The 19,489-nt window shown below is 39.9% G+C and overlaps 1 protein-coding gene across 1 annotated transcript in view; it reads left to right on the forward strand.

Annotated features, from left to right (window-relative positions):
- Positions 1–847: 847 nt before the first annotated feature.
- The window catches only part of ARHGEF9 (Cdc42 guanine nucleotide exchange factor 9), a 285,865-nt gene continuing 267,223 nt past the window's right edge, over positions 848–19,489 (forward strand). Inside the window, exons 1-3 of the mRNA XM_066357437.1 lie at positions 848–1,716; positions 8,732–8,876; positions 13,411–13,505. Coding sequence (XP_066213534.1) covers positions 970–1,716; positions 8,732–8,876; positions 13,411–13,505 — 987 coding nt within the window. The 5' untranslated portion in view covers positions 848–969. The remainder of the gene's footprint in view (positions 1,717–8,731; positions 8,877–13,410; positions 13,506–19,489) is intronic.

Consider the following 19,489-nt stretch of genomic DNA (forward strand, 5'->3'; position numbering starts at 1 on the left):
AAGAATCCTGTTTGTGGCTTTGCCTAATCTAGCTTCTCTTTCTTTCTCTTTCTCTCTCTTGCTCTTGCTCTTTCTCCCCTTCAGCTTGAAATCACTGGCCAGGCCTCCCTCTATGCTTTGGTGGCCCCATCTTTTACTGTGACCATGGAGACTCTCAGCAACTGCCAGACTGCCTCCCTCTCTGACTTGGTGCCTAATAGTTACCTGGCTCAGGTCCTCCCAAGCAGCCCTGGAGTAGAAGGCCTAGCTGCGGAGGTGGAGCTGGAGGATTCTGAGCAGTGTGGCCAGGGTGACTTGAGTCCCAGGGAAGAGAGTGGTCAAAACAAGAAGAAAACCAAAGTCAACAAGATTTGGAATTTTGTGAGCCGCAGAAAAGGGGCTTCCAGTCAGGGGAAGCGACCCCAGTCTATGATTTTACTGGGAGACACCTCTAAATCATCAGAGTTGAAACCCAAAGTCACATTAATGGATCGAATGAAGTCATTCAAGAGGTTGAAGCCTACCATGGTGGCCTCCAAGAATACTGCTCCTAAGAGCAGCAAAGCTCAGGAAAATGAAGGGCCCTCAAGTAGCTACCGCATGAGGAAGGCTGAGGAAACCCCAAAGCCCTTCCGCCATTCCTATGCGGGTCACATTGAGGGCATGGAGCCCTTCCTTGAAGATGCGCAGAGGCTGGTGCACACCCCCAACAGGGTAAACCAGAAAGTGCTGACCTTCAAAGACTCTAACATCCCAATGGAGGACCATCCCTGTGAGGAAGATGCCCCTGAGCAGCCTAGTAGCAGAGGTGGCAAGTGGACTAGGAGCTATCTGAAACACATGTTTCCAGGGGACCGTGAGGCCCCACACATATCAGCCAGAAACTCGAGAATCCAGAAACTTGAGTTCACCATCGAGGGCTCCAACTTGGAAGGGAATGTGGAAGGTGGCTATGAGGAAAGTCTTCGGCACCTGCGCCAACACAAGACCATGCCTTTTGGTAGTGTTGTCAAGTTCTTCAGTAACATGGCTGAGGTGGCCCGCAAGTGGCGGTCATTCTCATGGGAAGAGCCTCAGGTGGGCCGCCGCCACCGCCGTGAGGCCTACTTGGTCCCTGACAGTGAAGGCTTCATCCTGCAGGGTGCTACTTCTCCAGCCTCATTCCAGCTCAACTTGCCCTGCAGGCCCCCTGACACTGAGCTGTGTGGCAGTGTCATTGAGAGGCACCAGGATTGTCACCTCAAGGCCTCACAGGCCTCACAGACCTCATGCACCTTTGAAATGAGCATTGATGGCGAGAAGATGTCAGGCCAACTCCTTGATGGTCCTTGCACTACTGCTACCTTGGCCTGGGCATCGACTTCTGCTGCCTTTGAACTCCAGGATGACCACACCACACAGAAAGGCTACAGCTGCCACTGCAGTGGTGCCTTCACCAGGGAACACTCTTCCTCTGAGGAGCTTGAGGAAGACACTGAGACTGTGGTCAGCTTCCTCAAGGAAGATGATAGTGCTGAAGAGTCCCCCAAGCTGGGCACCTGTGCCAGGACGGTCACCACTGAAGCTGTCATGGAGAAGCTGGGGGTGAAACCCAGTCAGATGGAGGAACAGGAGACCAGGAGGGAGCCCATGGAATCCATTCAAGTGGGGTACCATCAGAAGTCTGACCTGGATATGGGTGCAGCAGATACAGAGAGGGAAGCCAGTAAAGCCTGCACTAGAGTTTCTAGTACTCAGGTAAGTGGGGAGCTGTCTTTTCAGATCACCATTTGAAACACTCAGGACCCCAGAAATCAGCTAAAATCTCATGCCTACCCCACAACCCCACCTTCTACTAGGAAGGCTCTGTAAGGAATATTTCCACCAGTCATGTACTTGGGACTTGACTGATCCTAAATCCCTGGGCAATTTTGACCCTTTCCTGGGCTCAATTCCCGTACTTGCACCTCAATTCAGCCTTGAACCAAAACTGATGATCTGGGAGTGGCAACAGAGTGACCAGGGCCTTTTACTAATGCCCAAGACAACCATGGTCTCCTGTGGGACATTTCCCATCTTTGTCACTCTCCACTCGACCACCAACAGGAGCTGAATCCAAATATTGATAACAAGGAAAGCCTCTAAGCTGAGTGTCAGATGACCTGTATTTTGTGTGCCCAGCTCTGTGCTTATCTGCATGATTCTGAGACAAGTCCTTTCATCTTGCTGTACTTCAGTTTTTCGGTGGAAGGGAGGAGACTGTCTGGTGTTTCAGAGATCTCTAGCACCTTCTGGTAACAACACTTTGTTATTTGACCTAAAGAATGTAGCCAGAGGACAGCCCAATAACATTCTTCTCATAGTAATCATTGAGTGGTAGCTTTATATCCATTTTTTGCAGGTGCTATCACATATGTTGTTTTCATTTAATTCTGAAAGTAACCTTGTGAGATGAGAGAGATTATCCTAATTTTACCAGTGAAGAAATAAGCTCAGGCAGGTTGAGTGACTTATATTCAAAGTCATACAAATTGTGATAGAATTTGGATTCAAATCACATTTTTGACTCCAAGTCTTCTAGTGCTCTGTCTAGATGTCTATGGTTTTCAGGGAGTCTGATTACAGTGGTGAGAAGCAGGTGCTCACCACATCCTCATTCATGGACAAAGAGAAATGTGCTAGAATTGTAATAAGAGGAATGTTGAGTAAACACTAGAACTAATGATCTGGCTTTGAGACTTAAGAATGTCTTTAGAAGGGGTATGCTATAGTTTATCAAGTCATTTTAAGGCAAAGTATTTTTAAGGGTAGTTAATTAAAATTCTCCTTGTTGGTGGTGGTGGGGTGGTCTAGCCTGATAGTTCTCTGCCTGTTTGTCTCCTTCACATCCCACTTTTAGAGAACTTGGCTCTATCAGGACAGAAGCAATAAGATCACTTTTTCTGAGAAAGGCATTAATATGTTTGTAAGCATTCTCTTTCTATATATATCATCTTTGGTAAGCTTTAAGGACATAAAAAATTGGCATAATACTGGGAATAAATTTCATTTTAGAGGTTTAAGAACAACAATCAAGAAAGCAATAGACATACCTAATGATTCCAGAAGCTGATAATTACAGTGGAGTATTGTACGTCTGAGGTTACCAGTTGCTAGGAAAAGGTTCACAGATGAATATATCACTTTGCTAGGGGGACTGTGTGGACTAAGCACGGAGAGACCTTGTAAGTTCTTTGAAAACACAGGCTTGGGAGTCACAAAGGCTTGTGTGTGACTTGCTCTCTTATCTGTGAAATAGGACAATACACTCTCTTTGTAAAGAGAGGGTTGTTGTGGGGAATCAGAGGAGCAATAGTATTTAAAGTGTACACCATTTATGACACACTCTGGACATCCACAAAGTGGTAGCTATTATCATTATTATTGAAATTTAGTAAATTATTAATAACTGAACAACATGCAGCCAGAGAAACAGCCAAAGACTGTGCTTTATTTAGCAGCATTTAGTTTATAAGGTTGAAGGAGCAATGTCTGAGGTCAGGTTGCTGGATTCTAGTCTCATTTCTACCCTTACTTGTTTTGTGACCTTGAGACAAATATTTCTCCTCTCTGGGCCTCAGTTTCTTCACTTAAACCAAAGCCTTTATACTTAATTCCCAAGGATATTTTTTTGTCCTTATCTAGTTCTTTCCTCCCAGCTAAGCCTGTAATTGTTTCCCTGAGTCCAGTGGGAGACTCCTTGCCACCCAGTGACTTGTTTCAGAATGACTCTCCCTAGCAGTCTTCTTGTGTTCTCTGCTGGCTGCTAGGAGACACAGTTTATCTTTCCTTAGGGTATTAAATGTTAGCCTATACAAGCACTGGAGTCCAGGGGGAAAATAACAAAACGAAGTGGAGTAAGAAAGCTAAATATCAGGGGATTCTGATATAGGTCAGTGTCCTGTTGGCCATCTGATTCAATCATTTTATTTTACAGATGACTAGGACACTTAGTCCCACAGAAGGGAAAGGATTTCCTCTGACAAATAAGAAACTGAAAGTCAAGTAGGTGTTCAGAGTTCCAGTCTTGACTCTGTCACAAAATCTACTGACAATCTCCCTCTCCTGAATTTTAGCAGACTTCTCTGACAACTAGAAATCCATATCCTTCCCTCAGACACCTTGCAGGTCTATTATAAGACTAAATTAAGATATTGGCTATGAAAGCAATGCATAGATAAAAGTGAAGTGGTTACCGGAGGGAGGGGTTTTGGGGAAGGGGCATGGGAGTGAGGAGAATAAAGAAGACAAATATATGGTAACGGAAAATGATTTGACTTTGGGTGATGGGTATACAACATAATCAATAGTACAAATGCTATAGAAATGTTTACCTGAAACCTATGTGCTCTTATTAATCAATGTCACCCAATTAAATTTAATTTTCTAAATAAAAAATTTTAAATATATTTAAAGAAGAAAGCAATGCATTATGTAAATAGCAAAGGTCACAAGATTGCAATGGATCATTATATGCAAATGGAGGTGGAAAACCTAGTCCTTTTGTCTTTCCCAGGAAAACTGGGCTTTGACCAGCTTCCTCCAGAGTGTTTTATTTTTGCTGTGGATTCACCCAACCCTCTAGAGCTAAGTGCTCCTTAAACTGCAGCTGCTTTGGCACAGAATTGGCTGTGGTCAGCCTGGGGCTGCTCTTGTAGCCCTGGAGGGGATGTAGCTTCTAGGGCATGATGGCAGAAGGCTGGGATGTGGTCTCCTCACACTCCTATATTTGGGGAATTTTTCAAGGGTCAACAAGGACTGAAACTTCTCTGTGCCTCATTCCTTGCATTAAGAAAATGAGAAGAGTGATATTAATAATTATAGCTAACATTTACATAGTTCTCAGACATTGTTCTTAACATTTTACTTGTATGAATTTCCTTTATCACCCAACTGCCCTATGAAGTTAGGGACTATCTTTAAAATGATTATGATAATAATACTTACTTTACAGGGTTCTTGGAAAGATGAAATAAGTAAATACATGTAAGCGCTTATATAACAGTGGGTGACTAAAGAGTCATTGCAAAACAAATGTTAGTTATTTGTATTAGTTATTAAACATGAACGTCACAGGAAAGGGTTGTACCTCAAGACTGTCATTAGTTAACATTTTAGTGAGAATTAATAAAATACAAGTTGAGGTAAGAAGTGGAATAATGATAAGTATAAGTATAAGGATATTATATTTTATGGAGTGATTTCCCATATATAAATACATTTGAAAAACTCACTATTCTAATTGTCATTATTATCATTATTTTCATATGACAGCTGAGGGACTTGAGGCATAATATATAAGGAACATGCCTAGTTTCAAAGTCCTGGCTCTTTTATCTGATTTTTGATAAGTCATTTAACTACTTTAATTCTCAGTTTCCTTTATTTGTCAGCTGGTGTCCCAGTGTAGCCCAAGCTCTATGTCAAACAGGCGTCCCTGATTCAACTTCCCCGTGCAGTGGGACACTCCTGCTTATCAGCAGGCTGGCAGCCTCTTCGAGACTATTCTTGAGGTGGCTATGAGGATACTACTAATCAGTGCTGACACTAACTGCCACTGGAGGAAAAGCACAAGACTGACACACAGAGTTAGTTGCAAGAATTACACAGGCAGTTTATTACTCACAAATCCTTTTGGTGTGCCTGGGTACAGCTTAAGGGGGCCCCGTCAGTGTGCTCCTTTCAGCTGTCTTTGGTCAGAGCTCAGAATGGCTTGGTGACAGTTCATGTTCACGAAAGAGTCTGGGCGACTACCACAGCAGGGGCCCCCTCATCTTTAGTACCTTTTCTGGCCAGCGTCTTCAAACAGGTTTCAATCTACAGGATTATCACTTCAAACCATCTTTTTGGGAGTTCCTTGCAGGGAACCCCTTTTATGTTAATATACTGAAATGTTACATCAAATCACTTTTTACAATGTTCTTATTTATGTTAACTTGCAAAGTTATGATGCCAAGCCACTTCTTATCTATGTATAACTTCACACACACACTATCTGGGCCCTGCTCAAAAGTCAGTCTGTTTATCACATCTGTACACACTATGTTAATTCCTATCCAGATGGCATAACTTTTTTAATTTTAATATTATATCTTAATTACTTTTATATATCTTCCATAGTTTTGTTTTTTATATTTCTATATATTTAATTACTATAACATTATATTACTACAACAGCTGCAAATAAGTTTTCCATTTCGAGAGTAGAAAGAAAACATAGATATATTGAATACTTATGTGCTTTTACTTCTGTTCTCATTTGACACCCTCAGTGTTCCTGCTGTATTGATCTCATAATCACTATCCTGCTGTATTATGCTTCTGCCTACAAATGATACTCATAATCATCCTCAGAAGCAGCTAAGGCAGTGACTATTGTCCACCTGTCACAGTTGAAGAGACTGAGCCTTGTCTGAGGATACAAAGTGAGTCAATAGTAGATGTGGGATCAAAACACAGGGATCCTGGCCTTTATGTCAGTACTGGATCTACACCATCTTTTATTCCGTTCTAGAATCTCTTGTGAATTATTGAGACCAGTCTTCCCAGTATCTTAGGTGATGTACATTTCAAAGCTTTTGTCACAACCTATGGGCTATGAAGGAAACTACAGTTAAGTTTTTCCAAATTTCCAGCTATTTTGACCTCTCCTCGGTCCAGTTCCACCACTGCCTCCATTAATCCCTACATACATTATGGGTTCAGCTTCTCCTTTCTAGTAGCTCCCTGGCATAGTACAAGGGAAGGACACTACTTGAGTAAACAAGGTTGCCACCCTGCTGTGGGTTCTGTTGTACAGACCTTCAAGGACATTGAACAAAAGAGAAGAAAGTCCAAAATGAGTACTACATCAAGGTGTTTCTGGGCACACCAAATTATGAAATCAATGTTGCAGGAGCTCCAATGTAAAGACATTATGGCCTAGATAAATTGCAACCTTAGCTCCAGATGGTGCTTAGTTCAAGTACAAATTGTGCCTTCTACCTTTCTTTTTAACCATCTTCTATTTCTGGGGGTCCCTGACCCTGTTCTCTAAGCTTCAAGCTACATAGTTCTGGTCATTTCTCAAGCTGCACTTTCCTTCTGTATTGGTTAGAATTGTGTCCCCTCAAATAGATCTTCAAGTCCTAAACCTCAGTTCCTGTGAACTTGACCTTATTTGGAAATAGGGTCTTTGCACATATAATCAAATTGAGATGAGATCATGCTGGATTAGGATGGATTCTAATCCAATGACTGATATCATTATCAGAAAAGAAAAACTTAGACGTAGACAAAGACACAGGGCCTCAGTTTCTTTTCCTCATCTGCTCAAAGATTGTATGACCTACAAGAGGGCTTTTAGCTCTAGTTGTTTACAGGTCTATGAGATAAACTAAATAGGTTAGGATTAAAAGGAGTGGTAAAAAGCAACCTTGAGACCATGTCCTAGGATTCATACAGATTCAGTGTATACTCTAGTGCCTTCTGAAGCTCTATTTTCAGTACTTCTCAGTAAATTTTGCTGTGAATAAGGGTAGACTAACTTTGGTAGCTGGTCTTTGTCTTTGGAAATTGGGTCAGCAAGTGGACAAAGACCCACTTCTGGGTCACCCAAACTGTTAACTGCTCCCACATCCAATCTTCTTAGGGATGAATGATACATGTGAAAGAAACTTGTACTGTGTTCATGTGACTTAACAGTGTTAAGGAGGAAGTTGAAGGATGTAAGGGCCCAGGAACTACTTTTATTTTGTCTAGAAAGACAGTGTGGCAGGTCTATAGACAGATCTAATATTTACAAGTTGTGTGACCTCTGGAAACTCATTTATCCTTTCTGAGCCTTGGTTTCCACGCTATAAAATAGGCTACTATCTACCTTATGGAGTAGTTGTAAAGACTAAATGAGATAGAATGAATAAGTCTGCTTAGCACGATATCTGATACATACCGGGTACTCCACAGATATTTCACAGATGTTAGTTCTTTTTCTCTTTTTCCACTTGGAGGTCAGGATTTTGGAAAATAAAGAAAGATTTGGAATGAAAACAACTGGCTGTGTTAGTATAAAAAAAAAAGGACTGTACTTTAGTCTTAAGATATTCCTTTGGCAAGTGAGGTTTCTCTCTCTCTCTCTCTCTCTCTCTCTCTCACACACACACACTCTCTTACTCTGTCCCTCCCTCTCACTTTTTTCTGTTCTCCCTTCTTCTCTCCCTCCCTCTATTGTCTATTTCACACACACACACACACACACACACACACACTTTTTTAATAACTTTATTATGTGCTTTATGTGTATTATCTCATGTCCTCATCTTAGCAACTCTGCAAGATAGGTATTATCCCTATCCCTTTTATGCAGATGAGGAAACTGAAACTCACAGAGATGAATTCATTTGCTCCAGGTATCACATTGAGTAAAGGTTAATGTTCATAGCAAATGCAGAATCCGCACTCTTCCAATTCCAATGCAAACAAAACACACAAGAAATGCCCAAGAAAGGAGAAACAAATAGATGCTCCTTTCCTTAAATCAGTTGCCTAATTTTTATTTTCTTTATTTCCTGATGTCTTTTAGGCTCTTAAGAATTGTATCTTTGCTTGCACTTATTCATGAGGCATGGGAACCCTGCCTGTATTTGGGTGTTGGACTATATGATATTCCAAAATGGAAAGCTCTGCTGTTTAAGCCAAGTGTTAGCCTACTCCCCACCACCACTGAGTTACTAATCCTGATTCGTTTTCTTTGCAGGCTTTCTTTCCCCCAGCTGAACCATCACCAAGTACTCCACCCCTGAAAATCCTCCTGGCAAAATGCCAATCTCTTCCTATTTCACAGAGCATTCCCCTAGAATTGGATCAAGTGTGCTGGAGGAGACCCAGGAAATTGTGCACAGGTATGCCTTTCATACTCTGGTTTCTGTGGCCAGGACATGTCAAGTAGCCCTCAAGAATAGATTGACTGTATTGACATTTACCCTTTTTCTCCCTTGACTCCACTCTAGTTACTCAGTACTATTTATTCCTCATTGGTACCTGAAAATCCACTGTTCATGATGCCTTGGGTATAGATTTTTTTTCCTCTCCATGTTCTTCTTTTAAAATGCAAATATCATCACTTGGAGGGCCCTTTCACTCTGAACACTTAAGCATCTTACTTTCCCAAGGCCTCATTTTTACTCCAGGCTCTCTTTATCTAACACTTTCCATAAATTTTAGTTCCTTCTATTTACCTTCTTCACAGTGCTCTTATATACACCCCCCTTGTCTGAAAGGAATCAGTCCCATAGTCCTCACTCTCATGGGGCTATCCTAGCCTTGCCTCTCTTGCATCTTGGCTAGACTTAACTATTTTGGGTCTTAAGTCCTTCCTCTTCTTTACTTGACCACTGACCATGGAAAGCACCTCAAGGCTCAAGGCAGTTTAATTTAAAACACCTGAAACACAAAGATTTCCTCGCACCAACATATAAGTTGCTTCCCAGAGCTTCTGGGTACACCTTTTCAGACTCAGCCCATTGATCTTGATTGCTAGATACTTGTCACTTAAAAGTAAAGCTCCATCTTCTGCTACAGCTGGGAAAATCCATGCTCTTCTGCCCGTGGGCCTAATACTATATCCTTAAAGCTCCCCAAGGCCCTACCTCAGTCCTTTATACAGAAACATAATTTACATTAATATTGAGAACACACATGGCCTCACAGCATTTCTTTCTAAAAGTTTTCTATAGTCTCTACAAGTGCTGTGAGCTGTGGTATCACTTCCCCATGACCCAAAGTTTCCTCTACCCCAAAGGCTGCTCTAGTTTTATTATTTCTCTATTTCTTTTCCCTTTTATTCTCCTTACTCCCCATGTGGAGGATATGTGGGATGCTTTGACTTGGAGCTTATTTCAGACACTGTCATTCCTTGCCAACATTCTAGGAAATTAGTAGCCAAAGCAATCACAGGTTTTGGTCCTCTGTAGCATCACCTCCCTCAGAAATATCTAGAAGCCAGGGATGTAGTGAAAGGAGAATAAAGAATCCTGAAAACATGGAGTTAATTCTTCTCTGTCAGAACTAAGATAGTCCTTAGAAAGCCTTCTTGTTTTATGAATAGGAAAACAGGCTCAGACAGAGGAAGGGACTTGCCCAAGGTCATAAGTCTGTCCATAACAGAATTATAACTCAGGGCTTCAACCTTCTGATTTTCTACCATGCTGGAGTGTGATTTTAACTCCAATTCTAGAGCAAAGTTTAAAATGTTAGAATGCCAAGCCTTAGTTCCATTCAGTCTTATCTGTATTGGGATTGCCAGCTACATCCTTCCCCTACTATGGAAACTGCTGGTGGTAAATGCAAACATCAAAGCAACTGAAGATACCTACCATGTTTTCTAAGTTCTTTGCCTGGAAATAAGGCAATCTCTCACAATCCCCTGGGAGGTCAGGTATCTTGTCACATCTGTTTCCCTTCTCCTTCCCTCCTTTGGTAGTGAGCCCAACCCCCGGCAATTCAGAAGCTTTTTAACAACTACTACCACTCCATTGCCAAGTGTATCAGAGTGCCCCTAAAGCCTGCTGTTTGTCAGAAGTAGATAAGTGATAGCCTCTCGGAAGAGGGCCCAGCAAAGCCAGGGTTAATACCCATATTGGGGACTTCTCTGAGCTTATTTATAGCCATGGGTGTGAAAACATATCTCTGAGATTGGTACAGTTCCTGCCATCACCTCAGAAGCCACTCTCACCTCTGCAATATAAGTGGTCCCCACATTGCAGCCCTGCTTCTCAAGGTCTCAAACAGACACTTGGGCTAAAAATAACCCGAAAAATGAGGATGACATCAGAATTTCATTTGGGAAGCCAGTTGTCATTCAACTCCTCTAATATCCCTGACCCTGCTAGCAATGGGATAAGGATCCCATTCCCATTATATGTAGTACCTGCTTTATCTCCACCTTACTCAGAGCCTATAGGAATTTAATTCGTTTTCTAGTGCTAAATCTCTGCCTTTGTATTTTCCTCCATTTTATTAGTTCCTTTCTCTCAGCTTCTGATTTAGAGGTTCCCAGGGCAGACCAGTAGAGTGTAAAGAGTTGGAGTTGAGTGTAAAACTTTGGATTTGTATAGAAACCAGGTTCAAATTTCTGTTCTGCCATCTCAAGCAAGTTGTATAACCTCTCTGGACCTCAGTTTCCCCATGAAAATGAACAGTTGTATAACATCTGACTTACAAGATCATTGTGAGGATTGAGTGAAATAGAATCAACAAATGTCCTTGTCCCAGTTCCTGACATTCAAGGGTGCTCAGTGATGGTAGGTCCCTTCTCTCCTCTGACAGTCACCAATTCCATATGCCCAAGGACTTTCCCCACATGCACACTCACATACACTGCTGTTGGGTTCAACCTAAATATGCTCTAGTACATGAGCTACTTCCTCTATTTATTTATTTACCTACTCATTCAATAAACACTTATTGAGCAAAATTAGGTCAAAGGAGTTTACCTTCTTATAGCCTGGTATGTTGGAAAGAACAATAGTTTTGAAGTCAGGAATACCTGAATTGGAATATTGGTTCTGTCATCTACTAGACGTATGACCTTGAATCAGTCCCTTTACCATGTTGAGACTTAGTTTTCTTATTTGTAATGTTAGGGTAATAATTTGAACCTCACAGTCAATGTTGTAAGTCTCAAAAGGACTAACAAACATAAAAGTGCTTTATAAGTGCTGAGGTGCTATAAAACTAGATTGGGATTATAAAAATGGCAATAAAAAAAACAGTTACAGATAAGGTTGTATCTTAAACCTATCCAGGACCCTTACATAAAGGCATATCTCACTTTATTGCAAGTCACATTTTATTGCACTTCACAGATGTTGCGTTTTTTACCAATTAAAGGCAAAATCCTTCTTAAGCAAAAAGACTATGGTTCACTTTATTGTAGTGATCTGAAACCGAATCCACAATATCTCTGACTTATGCCTATAGTTGATAGTCAATAAATACCTGTTCAAGCCAATATTAAAATCCAATATTTACTTTCCAAATACAGTAAAGTGTGTTCTTCTATTTGAAAGGACCAGAATCTTTAAAGCAGCCTGTCTGCAGGTATCGACACACACATATCATCCTACCTATTGACTGAGCTCTACTCAAACCCCGTGAAACTTGGCTGAGTCAGAGGCCTGATTTGGCTACAATATCTAGATCATTTCCACTGATGCCCTGTCCCTCTCAGGTTCTGGATTGGTGTTAATCTAGAGCAGCAATTTTCAACATTTTTCTTTTCATGACACGTGTAAACTAATTACTGAAATTCTATGACACACCAAATAGTAACATGTTTTGCCAATATGACAAACGAAGTAGGTATAATTTTCATTTATTCACACTGGACAGCGATTGTTGTGTTGACTATTTTCATTTTTATTTGACAATCTAAAGGAAAAGAGGTCAGTGCTCATGTATAAATAGTCAAGCATTGTATGTTTTAAAAATTCTGGTGGCACACCAGTGTACCACAGCAAATAGGTTAAAAATTGCTGATCCAGAGAATTGTAGAATACAACTAGAAGAACATATCACCACTTGATAGAATGTCTCTGGGGTAGTTGGAAGGAACCTTAAACCAGACAATGACTTCTGAGCAGGTTAGAATAAACTGATATATCTTTACCTGTTATTTGAGTATTTCTCTGTTGATAGCCACTTTTGATAACTGAGACAAGTTTCAGAAGACATGAATTGTGTTGTTGGGTTTCTGTATTTGCTTGTGTGTGGTCAGTTCCAATCATTCCTCTTCTGTAAGCCTCAGTATCTTCATCTCAGAAATGGAGGCCATACTGTTTGGCTGTTTTGACAACACAAGTTTCACTTACTAATTGGGTCTGATTAGATCTGTCCTTGGTTTCTCCTCTTATTCCATGTTTTTTAGACACCTCCCCTGCTCACATTTCTTTTAATAGGTAAGTTACAGAAAAGAATGAATATTTATAGCTGTTTACATTACTCTAACAAAGTACTGAGAAGGGGCAAGAAATAAGAGTGATTGGTGGAAGCAGGGTTTTGATAATATTTGTATATTTTAAGTTACCAAGCTCTCTAAGCCATCTAAGACTTCAAGTACTAGAAAATGGTCCAGGCCTGGAATTCTTACTTTGTAATTTCAAACAAGAACCTGATATTCTTTCTTTTCCAAGATATTCTATGAGAAATATAAGAAGCTTCAGAGTACTTCATATACTGGCTTTGCATTTCTTTTTGACTAATTTCAGCTCACTTTCTCTTCATGACTGGCCTCACATAAGCATAACCTTCCATTCCATTTTCCCATCCACCTCAATCTTGGTGGTCATAAAAAGTAGGGCAGGGCAATCATTAGCTAGGACCCTCTAAAAGGAACTGAGGTCTTGACTCAACCTAAAGTGTATTCCTTCACTACAGGTAACTTGGACCAGGGCTCTAAGACACTAGAAACCTGCAAGAACATTGATGGATACTGGAAGCCCCAGAGACCAGGAAAAAAGCACGCTAATGAAGTAAGACAACTTTCTTATTTTCTTTTGAATGTGAGAGACCTCCAGGATCATTCATTTCTTCTAAGCTTTCATTTCTCTAGACATATTGAAAGTATTGGAGCTTCCGACATGTGGAATGAAAGCATTTTTTTAAAATGGAGTTTTAAACTATTTTATGGCTACATCAAAGTTGGAAGCATTTACTTTTTTACCCCTGAGATTATTATTTTTTTTTTTGATGAGGTAAATCAAGGACTTTTTATGGCTTCCATACAGGCTGCCACCGCCATTGTCTTTGGCTGAGTTTCCATGGCTGATGGGAGAGGTGTAAGATTTTAAACCATGGATATTTTTATTTTCTTTTATTATATCCTACAGTGAGTGTTAAGTGGTGGCATATTTATGGACATTCCCTTTGAGAAAATATTTCATAAATGCAGATATAATAGCTGGTGCTTAGGAGTTCAGTTAGCAGGCTTTTTACTTCTATGTATTTACAGTCATGTCTGTGTATATATTAGAACTTTTGTAAGTGTAACTTTCTTGCAGTATCTCTGTGCATGTGTACGCCAGTCCATACATACCAATATATGCAGCTTTGCCCATCTACATGCCTGACAAAGGACTTTTTAGGTGCATGTATGGGTGTCCCTTAACTCTCTGTTTGTGTGTGTGTGTTTGTGTGTATTTTCCATCCTTTTGTCTGAGTGTATCTTGAGCGTTTTGACATCTGATGTTTTTTTGTATGTTTTTAGATCTGTGGGCCTATCCATTTGCATCCTTTTGCTTGAGGGTATATATGGATGTATCTGTGTCTGCATGAGTCAGTCTATCTGAGAGCAACTGTATTTAGACATATAAGTCTATAGTTTTGTGACTGAACACTGGCAAGCAATGACAGCTGAGAATGCAACTCATAGGGATATCTAGCCTAGTACCTTAGCTTTCACTACTACCATCCTCCCACTATACTATTCTCACTCAGAAATAGGCTTCCAGTCATAGCAGTTCAGGCCTGTCTCATGACAGTCACCACCTAGAGCAGGAGTCCCCAAATTTTTTACACAGGGGGCCAGTTCACTGTCCCTCAGACCATTGGAGGGCCGCTACATACAGTGCTCCTCTCACTGGCCACCAATGAAAGAGGTACTCCTTCCGGAAGTGCGGCAGGGGGCCGGATAAATGGCCTCAGGGGACCATATGCAGCCTGCGGGCCATAGTTTGGGGATGCCTGACCTAGAGTCTCTTGGCCAGGGACATATGTCATGAAGTTGAGGGGTTTTGTATAATTTTATTTTAGTTTGGGAGTTGCAAAGTGAAGCCCAGAGGAAAAGGTCTATGACACTTGTCCTGCCTTCCTTTGATCCCTACCCTTGCTCAATTGCCTTCTTGACAGCCTTCCCTCACTTGAGTTCCTTAGTCCAGACTCAGGTTGATTAATTCCTCCAAACAAAAGGGCAATGACAGGCAAATATGAGCACTTATTTCATTTCAGCCAGGTCTCTGAGTTGTTCCTCTTTTTACTCAGGGAACAAATGATTAGCATTGTCCTAATTAGTAACTTGTGTATGCTCAAAAACAGCAATGTCATTTGTAATAAGGCCCTTTTCTTGGGGAATCCAGGCTTTGAAAGGCCCTGAGAGGTAAAATCCAGGGAGGTCGTCCCAGCACAATAAAATATCCACACTCAGTGGTTTTAGGGAGTGATGGGTGTCACCTAGAAAACCATGTGGAGCTCTATGGCATCCACAGGGCTTCAAATGTTTAGGCAACAGATTTTGCAGCACAATTCAGCCCTCATTCTCTTATGATAGTATAATAATAGTAATAATAATGGCTTAGATCTCTTCGAAATTTTACAAAATTCCATCAAATCTGAAGTTTTGTATCACCTCATGACAGCTATGTCAATAAATATCATCTATCTTTTGTACATGAAATCTCTAAGACTCCAAGAGGGGGCATTGGTTTATCTAAAGTTACTCTGCTGATAATGGGTAGGGTCCAACATTCTATATAACTCCAAATCAGGATGCAGGATTTAGATCTCTGTTCTGTCTTTCAGAAATTTAGAGAATCCAAAGTTGGGAGCAAAATGATTTTTCAAGGAACCAATTCAAAGTAAATTAAAAAGAAGAGTTTAGTGGTATATTGCAATACTCAAGATTTCTTAGAGAGACTGGAATTTTGAGTTAGGCTCTGAAGGACGTTAAGGGGTTAAACAGGCAAAGCAGAAGGAAATGACTGGTATAGTCATTTACTAGTAGGTATTATTACCAGGAGTGAATCACTGGTCCCTTGAGAACAATCAGTAGAAGCTGGTCTCTTATGCACAGTGCCAGTAGTCAGAAGGAGCTACTTTTTACACGTGCACATACCTCATAGCTAAGAGAACACTTTTAAATATATAGTGCCATTTAAATCCTGAAAATACTGTAGAAAGACTATGTTATCTCCATTTTTTTAGATGATAAAATGAAGCTCAGAGAAAAAGGACTTTCCCAAGTACAAAGAGCAAAGCTGATAACAGTCAAGTTGTACATTCTTATGGCTCCAAGTCCAGTATACTAATAACTGTTCTTTTTAATTTTTATTTGTTATTTATTTGAGAGAGAGAGAGAGAGAGAAAGAGAGAGAGCGAGAGAAACACCAATTTGTTGTTCCACTTATTTGTGCATTCATTGGTTGATACTTGTATGTGCTGTGACTGGGGATTGAACACGCAATATTGGCGTACTAAGATGATGCTTTAGCCTACTTAGCTACTTGGCCAGAGCTCCTGAAATGTATTCTCACTTGGTGAATATAGCAGGATATCTAAAGTAAGTCTTAAAGCATATAGATCTAGCCATAATCTGTCTCCAATACCCTTACCCCCTGCTGCCTTCTCTAGGTCCCCAGCCTGGCTGACCTTGACCTTGGCAGACTAAGTATCAGTTGCTGATCTCAGCCAGGAAACCATGCTATGACAGTGGCTTCAACTTACCAATTTAGAAAGCTCTGGTGGAGATACACTGGAGGCAAGACCAGTACCCAGTGTCCAGCACTCTAAGGAAAAAATGTTGTTGGTTTACCATCAATGGTTCCTTTTCTCTTCTGCAACACTCATGTGTCACCTTTCAAAAACCAACCAAACTTGATCCCAGATGTTAAAATTAACTGGTCTCTTCTCCCCAAAATTAGACTGAGAATAAATTTCCAAAAGAATTATATTAATCAACATTTAAAAGAAATCACTTTAGAGGAGTTGGGGATGGTGAATCTTGAGTTTTAGGAATCCAGCCTATTTCCCTTGATTTAGCTAGCAATGATGTAAATGCCATGAAATTGTTAAGCTCCCATCATTGCTGTAGCTTATTTTGAACTTTACAACTGGTGAACCTGACTCTGCTAGAAGCCTCTTCCCTAAAGAAACTTTTCTCACCAACTACTTGGCATAAGGCTCAGAAATTGAATTCTGAAGTCAGACAGATAGGGATTTTTTTTTTAAATTTTTAAATCTTATTTAGAAAAATGACTTTAACAGGGTGACATTGATCAATAAGAGTACATAGGTTTCGGTTAAACATCTCTATATAGCATTTGAATTGTTGATTATATTGTATGCCCATCAGCCAAAGTCGAATCATTTTCTGTCACCTTATAATTGTCCCTTTTTATAACCTTCCCCTGCTCTCTTCGTCCATCCCCATGTTCCCCTCCACCTGGTAACCACTTCACTTTTATCTATGTCCATGAGTCTCAGTTTTGTATACCACCCATGTGTGAAATCATACCGTTCTTAGCTTTTTCTGATTTATTTCTTTCATCAGTATAGTGTTCTCAAGGTCCACCCATGTTGTCCTAAATGGCAACAGGTTATCATTTCTTATGGCTGAGTAGTATTCCATTGTATATATAAATATATGTACCACATCATCTTTATCCAATCCTCTATCAAGGGACACTTTAGTTGTTTCCATATCTTGGCCATTGAATAATGCTGTGATGAACACAGGGGTGCACGCGTCTTTACGTACCAATGTTTTCAAGTTTTGGGGGTAAATACCTAGTAAAGGGATTGCTGGGTCTTATGGTAACTCTATTCTTAATTTATTGAAGACCCACCATACTTTACTCCGTAATGGTTGTACTAATTTGCATTCTCACCAGCAAGGAAGGAGGGTTCTTTTTTCTCCACAGCCTCTCTAACACTTGTTTTTACCTATCATGTTGATAATAACCAGTCTAACAGGTATGAGGTGGTACCTCATTGTAGGTTTGATTTGCATTTCTAGAATAACTAATAAAGATGAGCATCTTTTCATATACCTGTTGGCCATTTGTATGTCCTTTTGGAAGAAGTGTTTGTTTAGGTCTTCTCCCCATTTTTTAATTGGACTGTTTGCTTGTTTGTTGCTGAGCTTTGTGAGTTCTTTATATATTTTGTATATTAACCCTTTATCAGAGCTGTTGTTTACAAATATCATCTCCCATTTGTTTGGGTGCCTATTTGTTTTGTTGTCAGTTTCTTTTGCTGTGCAGAAGCTTTTTAGCTTGATATAGTTCCATCCATTTATTTTTGCCTTTATTTCCCTTGCCTTTGGGGTCAAATTCATAAATTGTTATCTAAGGCCAACCAAGGTCCATAAGCTTAGTACCTATGTTTTCTTGTATGTAATTTATTGTTTCAGGTATTATATTTAGGTCTTTGATTCATTTTGAATTAATTTTTGTGCAGAGGAACAAACTGTAGTCAAGTTTCATTCTTTTGCATGTGGCTTTTCAATTTTCCCAGCACCATTTATTGAAGAGGCTTTTTTTCTTTATTGTGTGTTTTTGGACAAATCAAAGATGATTTGTCCATATATATGTGGTGTTATTTCTGGGCTCTTGAGCCTGTTCCATTGGTCCTTATGTCTGTTATTCTGCCAATACCATGCTATTTTGATTTTCGTGGCTCTATAGTATAATTTGAAGTCAGGTAGTGTGATACCTCTGACTTCATTCTTTTTCTTCAGGATTGATTTGACTAATTGGAGGTTTTCATTGTTCCATACAAATCTGGTAATTCTATACTTCTTTCCCCTGTTTCTTCTTTTTTTTTAAAGCTGTCTATTTCAGTAGTGGCTTTTTCATGGGTGATTACCATTAGGTTATTAAAAGAAGTATGTTTATATGTACAAGAATTCTTTGTCATATGAGTGCTTCTGAACTCCATCCTCCTTTGCTACTGAAGATCTTTATCTTCTCCTGTTTTATGTTATTGTTGTCACAGATTATCCTTGTTTTATTGTGACCTTGTTGGAGCTTTTACTTGTAGTTTTGATTTGTTTTGTCTTTTGTGTCTGGTCAAATAATCCTCTTGAGTATTTTCTGCCATGGGAGTTTTCTGGTGATAAATTTTCTCAGCTTCTGTATGGTAAATTTTATATTATGTATATTTTACCACAGTAAAAAAAATACTTCAGTGAAAATTCTTATATTTTTTTGTTTAAATAAAGGATTACTGAGGTATAATTTACATACCACACAATTCACCCATTTAAATCATATAATTTAATGGTTTTTAGTAATATATTCCCTTCTGTGTATACTGTGCCAATATTTTGAGAGTGAGTCCTGAAAAACAGAATTGCTTCTCTTTTGGTTAGTCACATATGAAACTTGAACAGATACTACCAAACAGTTTTCTGAAGGGCTATTTAGTTCTCCCTGCTTCTGCTTCTTAGCAATGTATAAAAGTAAAAGTATTCCTGTATGCTCACCAAAATTTGGTATCATCAGACTTTCACATTTCCACGACTCTGATGGGACTGAATGGTATTTTCTAGTTAAGTTTGCACTTCACTGATAACTAGTAAATTTGACTATCTTATCATGCTGGAGATGAGAATAGAAGCAAGATGGGAGAAGTTGGGGGTATGGAGGTGAAGCCAATGAGTTGAATTTTGGACAGGTTGGGTATTCATGGCCATACCACATCTATCCAGAGAGGCTCAGAAGGTAGTAGTGATTTGCTTTAA

Source organism: Saccopteryx leptura, chromosome X (genome assembly GCF_036850995.1).
Source record: "Saccopteryx leptura isolate mSacLep1 chromosome X, mSacLep1_pri_phased_curated, whole genome shotgun sequence".
Classification (NCBI taxonomy): Eukaryota; Metazoa; Chordata; class Mammalia; order Chiroptera; family Emballonuridae; genus Saccopteryx; species Saccopteryx leptura.